We start from the raw sequence: 9,611 nt of genomic DNA on the forward strand, positions 1-9,611 counted from the left end.
ATGGGATGAAATGCTACTTCAAGCCATATCCTGTGTTTGATAACACACGTGATCATTAACCTTTCTTTTTCGTTCTATACTCCTCCACTTACCCAGTCTGCTTCTTCCGACACATTGAAGGGGTACAGAACCCAGATAACAAATATTTTCTTTGTGCACTTGTGTCATCTCAGGTGTACCTTACTCTTGTATTTCCAAAAATAAGACACACGTATTCAAGAAAAAAAGCTTTCTGTATCAAAAAACTTTTTTTCCCGAGTGAGCATGTCTCACTCCAGGGAATTCATGGGCATGTCTCGTCCAATCCTTTAGTAAAACGTAGCTACTCAAAACAAATAGCTTTGTCAGTCAGGCCCACAGAAAGCATCCTCCCTCGTGGTGTGACGCTGTCAGTGATCCTGGTGGGTTTTGAGATCCCGGTGATGCCATAGCGCCAACTCTTGCCCTCGCGTCCTGTTCTACTAATTCACGTAAACGCCACTGAAACATGCTCTCACTCCAGTGCACCGAAACAAACACTAGCTCACAGGAGCAGCTCCCTTTTCCCAGAAAATAAAAGCCTGACAAAAATTGACAGGAAACATTCAAATGCGGCATTGGGACGATTGACATTTTAATAGTTATTTTTAACAAACTGGAACTGATTGCAGGAGCGTCTGTGAAGCAGTAAACATACCTACACGTTTTTAAAACACACAGACACAAAGAGTGATCGATATCTGTCATTCTGGCAAGTAAAAAGCATCCCTGGGTGCGCTGAGGTGCGGTAGTCCGTGGGAAGGTGCCGTGCTTGTGGCTGTGCTGGGGCTGCACGGGCTCTGCGGGAAGTCCAGCGGCCGGTGCTGGTGGTGGTGCTGTGGGTGGTGCAGGCAGGGCCGGCTCTTCAGTGCCGTGGCGCAGTAGTCCACTGGCTCGTCGGTGGCGCTCTCCAGCCAGCGGAAACACACGATCCTCTGGAAGGAGCGCCTAAAGTTGTCAGAAAAGAAGCCGTAGAGGATGGGGTTGGCACAAGAGTTGGCGTAGCTGAGGATGAGAGAGACATGGTTGACTGTGGCGTCCATGCGAGGCAACGACAAGTTAAGCAGCTGCACCACGTAGAACGGCATCCAGCAAATCACAAAGACGGCCACCACTAGGAGCACCAACCGTGTGATCTTGCGCTCCGAACGCCGGCGCTGCTGCCAACCCGCCTTGAGCGCCACGGCGCGCATCTTAACGATGATGAGCACGTAACAGAGGCCGATGGCCAGCACGGGCAGCAGGAAACCCAGCAGGAAAGTGTAGACCACGAAGAATGCCGACCAGGCGGGCTGGGGCCAGAGCAGGTTGCAGACCACGGCACCGTCCGCCGACGGCATGGTGTCGGCGAAGAGCAGGATGGGCGAGATGACAAGAAGGGAGAGCAGCCAGACGCCGGCATTGATGGCCTTGGCCACGGTGGGGCGGCGGTAGCGCGCGGCGCGCAGCGGATGCACCACGGCCACGTAGCGGTCAGCGCTCAGCACAGTCAGGCAGAAGACGCTGGTGAACATGTTGATGCCGTCCACGCTGAGCACCGTGCGACACATGCCGGAGCCAAAGGGCCAGTGCTGCAGCGCCGCCGACGCCGCCAGGAAGGGCACGCTCAGCATGAACAGCTCGTCTGCAATGGCCAGGTTCAAGATGTAGATGTTGGTGGCCGTCTTCATCTTGGCATAGCGCAGGATGACGAAGATCACCATGGAGTTGCCCACAAGCCCCACCAGGCACACCAGAGCGTAGATGAATTGGATCACGATCATGCTCACGTCCCTCTCTTCGACCTCCGGGGGACTGCCGTGGGTGCCATTCGCGTGGCGATCTGTCCCAGAAGCAGGCAGGTAGGAGTCGTTCCAAGCGCTTGGCCAGAGCAGAGCCCCTTCCACAGGCGCTAGGAGGGCAGCAGGCGAAGTGGTCATCTTGGCTCTCCCATAGGACTGCAGGGCTGCTGAGGAAGCTCTCTCCTGTGCAGATGCTGACTGGATCTGAGTGTGAGGCGGTAAAATGGAGCGATGACTGGAGCGAGGGAGTTATGCACCGCCGGGACTCCTCAGAGATTTGATGCTGGTTGGATCAGAGGAACAGGCCTTAAGAGGGAGCGGTGGCCGGAGGGAGTGAGTGAGTTATGAAATGCATGGGCTATCGGGCTTCCGACACTGGCTGGATCTGAGCAATACACGATGAGAGATGACTAGAGCTCAAAAGTTATGCGGGGCTGGAGGTCTGTGAGTCAAGCCTGCGGGAGATCTGTTAAGGGGACGCTGTGAGTAGGGGGAGGGTGGAACGGAAAGCACTCGATTTCCTGGGTGCTCAGTGCTGGTTGCATCGGAGGGGCAGGTGGCGAGAGCGGATGAGAAGACGGTCGCGTTGATAAAGAGTTGTGCAGTGCACGGACTCTGCGGGCTGCTGCAAGGTGATGAGGGAGTGAGCAGTGATAAAAGAGAAGCAGTGAAGTGCCGGCGCTCTCCGAGGTTCTGAAGCTGGTTGGATCGGAGAGACGAGGATTAAAGGGAGGGAGCTGACTGGAGTGGAGGGGGAGGGGGATTTGGGGAAGGGAATTATGCAATAGATGGTGTCTACGGGGTGGTGGGTGCTGAACTAAATCTGATAGAGCGGCGATGAAAGATGGAGAGGTGACTGGAGGGAAAGAAGGTTATTCAGCTCTCCAGGGTACCAATGCTGGACTAAAGCGGGGGATAGCGCAGGACAGAGGGTGTATTAACGAGAGTGGAGAGGCTATGTAGCGGCTGTGTGCTGCATGCTGGGAGGGCTCGCATGAGTAGTAGGAGTGATGACTAGAGAGGCTGCGAGATGCCCGGAATACAGGGAGAGAGGAGAGGCCTTTCAGAGCTAACAGTCTTCCAGCTGCTCAGCGCTGAAATGACTGTGAAGGGAGGGGAGTGCTGATAAAGGAGAGGGGGAGACTAGAAGAGGGTGGGACTGAGAGGTGGTGCAGTGAGATGCAGATATTCGATGTGCCCCTTTCCCTCTGTTTTCTCCCCTCCCGCCCTCTTCCCTCTCCAGCGCTGAGCCTCCTTCTGTACTGGAACGCTGACGTCCAATGACAGCAGCATCGATCTGAAGTTCTTAGTACACGGCACCCCGAACTTTGTAACCCGTCTTCAGCTGCAATAGATGCTTTTCTGAGCTTATCAATGCACGAAGGCCACTAGCAAACGAACACAATCCGTCTTTTCATGCCAGCGTGCAACCATTGCCTTCTGCACGCGTAGTAATCGAGTCGCTTGCCTCGGCTTCCGGAAGGCTCCTGAGCAGTTGGTGCTCATCCAAACTGACAATCTCTGGGATCAGTGGAGGATGCTACCTCCAAATCGTCACTTGTGTACTTGTGTTTATCTGTCACAGCAGCACACCCCACACACCTTCTTGTATAACCACCCGTTAACGTCTTCACCCCGCTGCCTGGGCTTGAAGCAACTGAGAGCCGGTGTACAGCTAAGGCTTTGTGACAGGTGTGTAGCAGTTTGCGATGAATGCACCTTCACAAGACACCCAGATTTGCCACTGATAAGTAAGGTACTGTTCAGAGGCACTGAGCTGCAAAGTGGAGCCCAACGGCAAGGCCAAGTGTAAGAATGATTCTGGACTGATAGATCACTGATGTACCATCTTCACAAGATAAGGCCCTGCGAGCCCGGTATGATAGGAAATGGCGCACGTTAAAAAATGAGCGTGAGATTACAGTATTTAATAGCATCTCGTTCGCCAATAAATTGCACAAATTAATTAATTTCAAATATTCTAGAGAGTAAGCTAGTCAATCATATAGGGCACAGGGGGTACCTTCAAACACAGACGGCAGTTCCGAAACAGGAAACTATAAAAACTATAATCTCATGCTGACATGTAACAAGCAATGCGCCACACCGAAGACAGCTGAGCATATCAACAAGTAACAGGACTTCTGAATAAGATCAAACATAAGGAGGTGACGCACAGAAATAGATCAGTAGAGTAAGACTGAGAAGGGTAAAGTAGCAAATACAGAGTAGAAACAGTAAAAGCTAATTGTGAAAACCCTAGGAAGTCAGAAGGCATAAGTAATACACATACCAAAGAGTAGGTAAGTACAGAAACAAAACTGGCAGATGAAAAAGCCGCTCTTATAAGAATTATAATCTTTTTAGGTCGAGCGTTAGCGTTCAGACTGCTGTATACTAAAGTATACAATAGAGTGAGTTCCAGCGTTTTGATTTGTTAGTTGCAGTGTCCTTCAAAAATCCTTGCTTGCTAGTTGTCAGTTCTGCCTCTTTGTCCTGCCTTTTTTCACTTTGGGAGCAGCACAAAGTACTGTGTAATTACGCTATGTCCTGTTTATCTCTTCTGTAAGGGACTTTTTTTTGGCATTTGCCTGTTTCACCTCGACAGTGTGAGTGCTTGTTCAGTCCCTCCTCCCCACCAGCTCCCTATGTAAACATAAACCAACAGCAGAGGGGGGATTTTCCAGGGCCAGCTCGCCCTCGCTCTCTTCCTTTTGTTATTTTCAGTCTGTGTGGCAATAAAAGTCCAGTCAGTAATTTACAACGCTATGAGCTCTAACTCCAGCAAACACAAGACTATTGCATTCCAAATGCTTGTTCCTCACAGCCACCAGCCCTCACTTTGACATCTTAGTTCTTCCATGTTATCATCTATTCTTTGTCACTTGCGCCCCATTCTCCCATCAAGTTTTTCTGCTCACTTTTACTCGACTGTCACCGTCTCCCCTTGTTTCTTTTGCCTCTCTGCTTCACGTGGCCGTATGTTGTTGGTCGTTTTTCCTAGCATACACTTACTCTCCCCTGCCATCCCACCCCCTCTTTTACCTCCCACAAACATTGCTAAGTGTGTTTCACAGCTAATGTAAACATTAAAGCCACAGCTGTATGTCTATCTGCGCCAAAGATCAGCCTCGGCGCCGTAGCCATCGGCCGGCAGCCCGCATCAATGCATACGGATTCTGAGCGCCCCAGAACCTTCTTTCTATGCCTACACCTCTGCTGGCTGCAGCTACACACATGGCTGCCATGGAACGTTTCTTCTCTGCTTCCTTTGCAATACTGCCACAGTCCCTTGTTTTTCAAATCTGTCATCATTTGACCAGTTAAGAGAAAGTACAAAGAGGATATCCTGAAGTGCGCGTGTCAGCATCTGCCTGCCAGAAAATGGAATTTTAAATCTGTAAATGTTTTCTTACAGACTCAGTTAGGAAGACTTGGTACGGATTAAATATCCCGATTGCTAATCATCGAGAAGTTTGGGCGCAGCATTTGGTTTTGACTGCAAATGGACAAAGTTCAAGGGTCAGCTGAGTAGGTTCTTGTTAATATTCTTATGTCTCCAGATGTGGAATCAGTTCACCCATTGATCTGAAATGAGGGCAGGTGAATGTGAATGTGTTATACAAAACTGCCGAGCAGTCTGTCTTTCAATCTACATTAGAAATGCATCACCGTGCATTCGGTATAGTGACGACTTTGATCCCAAGCACGCAAACATGAAATATCCACCACAGCAGGAAACTACTAGATATGTCTGCTTTAAGTTCACTGTGTTCGTCTTTTTAATAAAGAAAAACAGTGTGCACTGCTGCAGAAATAAATTAAGTTCAGGGTTGATCAACTTATGTGGCAAGAAAAGTCCAGGTTTGTATATACAACGCCAATAGCTCTAACTCAAGCAAATGCGAGACCTATTGCGTGGCAAATGCTTGTTTATTTTTGTAAGAGGTGGCACCGCAGCAGACTCATTTTTATTTCACATCCAAAATCTAACTCCCAACAGAAACCTCCTAAATGCACGAGACTATAACCGACATATCAACCATCACTGCCAGGTACATAAAATACAATTTATTTATCTTTTTTATGAGTGTAGGTGGGCAGATGTGGAAAGACAAAAATGAATCGTGTTCTTACAATATAAATGGAACCTTAGCGGGAGTAAAATATTAATAACATTATGGTTTTTTAAATCTAGGACTTTGCAGGTACGGGAATTTGGAGACCAAAAACTTGAATCGACAAAGACATCTCAGAGGGTCTGTTTGAATGAATATTAGCAGTTGAACTATTCAGGCATTGTTAGAGGATGGTTCTGACCATCAGGTCTGCCCTGATTTTTTGATTTTTTGACCACCTGGTTTTTGACTTTTTACTGTGAGGAAGCCTCCTATGAGGTGACTCACACACAGTAAACACATGGTGAAATGGACTGCGAATGTTTACCACCGGTGCCGCCGTGCTAAGGAAAGGCTGCTGTGGCGCAGCAAGGGCAGGTTACATGTGATCATGTGTGCGCATGGATGCTCACCCATTTGACGGCTGTGGGGGGAGGATTCCTGGTGTGCACAGTCCAAGAACTGTGCTTGGGTAATCCTGGTGCAGGAGGAACTAAGCAGAGTTGGTGGTGACCTGGAGTAGGTCTCATAAGAGGGGTGTATACATGTGAGGGAGAGTCAGTGTGCTTACTGTCTTTTCACTGTAGGGACACTCAGTTCAATGCCAATGTCAGTGTGCTTAAGGTATTTGCATTGTAGGGATACACCATTAAATGTCAATGGGAAAGGAGGGCCTAGGGTGCAACTCCAGTTCTCTGGGGTCCACCAAGACCAGAGTCACACCAAAGTACACTGTAACCTGTAAGAAAAGAATGATGCAGTAGGTTACAAGAGCATAGTTGTACAACTTATGGGTCATCCAGGGATGTCATCTTTCTCTGACTCAGCTCAGGATTAGGGCCAATTACTGCTCTGCCCAGTTGCTTGAGCAGGGCCTTGCATCAATCAGCCAGCTGTTATCCGTGCCAGGAGCAGGCTGGAGAAACCCTGCGAGGAATGTCAGGGAGGAGGGGCTGAGACTTTCAGAGCACATGTGGCAACTAACTCCTGGAGGATGCCCTTTTGAGCTATCCCAGAAGACTGTGCAAGCAGGAGGGGACGGGGGCAAGGAAGTGATGTGGCACATCTGGATAGGCCAGAGGTGCAGACCTGCTGGACACTTCCGCCCCCACTTAAAAGGTCCTGCAAAGGGGAGAGCTCTCTCTCTTGGCTGTGCTTCACTGCTGGACACTGGGACTGCAGGCGGGCGTCATGGACAACTGGAAGGAAGAACCTCCTGAATGCCCTTGGGGCAGGGACTCTGCCCCTGAAGGATTTCAGGCCAGCGAGGCGCATTCCAGGGCCAGGCAAGCTGACCCCCTTACCCTCCCAGAGGACTAGTTGGGGGAAGGACTGGGACAGCGCAAGGAGAGCACGCTGCCCAGAAGGAAAAGAGGGAGCCCAGAGGAAAGGTTGGCGCAGGGAGTCAGTGGGACTGGCTCCCGATGATCTGGGACCCTTCTAGGCCAGGAAGCCTAAGGAGAGTGCTCCTGGTGGCAATGGCTTGTCACCGGGAGCAGAACAACGCAAGAATGATGCGGGGTGCTGGCGGGGGCGTCCAGGGGTGGGCTCCCTGGGCCGCCCTCCATCGAGGGATTCTCTGTTTGGTGCAGGGGTGTCCGATTGGGACCTGCACCCCAAAAGAAATAGTACAGAGCGAGGCACAGCGGCTCTCCCCAGCTCAGCGGGAGAGCCACTCTTCATGTATGCGGCTGCCCCAGCATGCTTTGCGGGGCAGGGGCTGCAGCTTGAGCCCCCAAAACGGCTGTGGTGGTCCCAGGGAGATGGGGCCACCACCAAGTGAATACCCAGAGACAGGGGGAGCTGCAGGAACAGAGCAGCCTCCCCCCAACATCAGTTGGTGTTCCCACCCTACGTAGGGTGGGACACATGAAAGATAACCCCTCAAGGGTTGGACTGTTGTTCGAAGCACAAGCTTCAGTGAGCTTTTGTTCCTGCTTGTAGAAGGGTGCCTATTATAGGTGTAGGCTGCTATTGCCCCCTGTATTAAACTGTTATTTTATGGTCAATTAGGAGTAATCCTAATGGTTATAGTGCTAGAATTTGGTCCCATATGTTCCCTGATTAGGCTAATTTGAATAATGACACTGACAGCCACCTCTTGGCCAGATGGAAGTATGTAATTACAAATGTCGGTGTCTTCATTTCACTGTCACAATGTTGAATACTGTCAAATGTTCAAATGTTGCAAGGGGGACACTGGGATTGTTTTGCCATGTGGATTGCTGGATTATACTCTCCCTTGAGGAGACCTGAGATATTACATAATGTTTGCCCAGAGTGATTCCATCACTTTGTATATATTTGTAGATTGTTGCATAGTATTGAGTATAGTGTGTGTCAATAATAAATGTACTTTTACTTTATCAAAAGAAAAAGCACAGACTGGACAATCATTTATTGAGAGTCATGCTTGTGTTCTCGTGAATGGGGATTACTAGCCCACACCACCTCCCTTGAGTAAGCCTTGGACTGCTCTGCAACGCTACCCTATGAGAGTCAAGCGCTACAATGGGGTGTTTGGTTCCCAGTGGTGGTCGTGTGCGGACTCGTCACTTGTGCAGGCCACACAACTAATGACCCATCTTCCAACAGGCATTGTATACACAATACAGATCAAACATTACTTCAAAATCTCTTTGTTATCCTTTCAGTTAAAGTCTGCTGTCAGAGCCTGAAACTGGTGGCTGTTAGAGACTGACACTTTTTCTCATGGAGGAACCCCTAAATACTGTTTCATTTCACAAGAGCCCCCTACTTATGAAACTTTTACGGGCCAGAAAATATTGATGGCAGTGAGTACAATTCATTTGCTGCTAAACTGCTGCCAAGAAAACGTATTTGTAAAGAGCTACTAAAACATTTATATATAAACCAGATTATTTGTAACAAAAAAATGAAAGCATTTTTGCATTTTGTTGAATTATTTTTTCAAATATCAAAATACAGTCGCAGCTCGCGGCACGCGTTAGGGGTGTGCTGGCATGTGGGGTGTGGGAAATAAAAAATAAAAAATATTAACACTTACCTTACTCGTCGCCTCCGCACCGCTCCATCCACTTCTCCTCAGCAGACACAGGCTCCAAGCGTGTCCTGTGGTCAATTCTGACCCAGAAAGGTTGCTCCATCCCAGCAACACAGTGCGGGGCTGGAGAGTGCCCACTGCACATGTGTGTTCGGCCAGCCCGAGACAGCTGGCTAAACATACATGCACAGTGAGAGGGATTGCTATGCATCTTAACAAGTCACTCCCCTCAGTGCACGTCACAGCCTGTAGTCCCACCTCTTTTACCAAAACATTATAATAAACATAGTTTATTACCTTTTTTTGGTAAAAGGTTTGCAGCTCCCGCAGCTGGCAGGGGTGCAGTACTCCTCCGCCCTAATGGAGGAGCCACCCCTGTCAAAATATTAAATAAAATACCCGTCTCAGTATCACGTTCATGAGATCCATATAAATGCACTGCTGCCAGAGCTTAATTCAAGCCTGTGGTTGCAGATAGGGCCCACCAGCACTAACTTGTGCTGGCTAGCACTTAATTTTCTCATCAGGTTCTGAGTCAGAGCAATAGTGAGAAAAGCACACAAAGGTTAAAGAAGGAGGAAGAGAATGATGAAAAAATGACAAACAGAGAAAGCAGGAACCAGCAAGAGTCAGAGAAAGACATCATGGGGTGTCTGATGGTGGATTAAA

The 9,611-nt window shown here is 49.2% G+C and overlaps 1 protein-coding gene across 1 annotated transcript; it reads right to left on the reverse strand.

Moving 5' to 3' along the window:
- Positions 1-605: 605 nt before the first annotated feature.
- SSTR4 (somatostatin receptor 4) lies at positions 606-2,715 on the reverse strand. Its single transcript, XM_069234177.1, has one exon. It carries the CDS (start codon positions 1,935-1,937, stop codon positions 723-725), a length of 1,215 nt encoding a protein of 404 aa, XP_069090278.1. The 5' UTR covers positions 1,938-2,715; the 3' UTR covers positions 606-722.
- Positions 2,716-9,611: the final 6,896 nt, after the last annotated feature.

This window comes from Pleurodeles waltl, chromosome 5, assembly GCF_031143425.1.
Source record: "Pleurodeles waltl isolate 20211129_DDA chromosome 5, aPleWal1.hap1.20221129, whole genome shotgun sequence".
NCBI lineage: Eukaryota > Metazoa > Chordata > Amphibia > Caudata > Salamandridae > Pleurodeles > Pleurodeles waltl.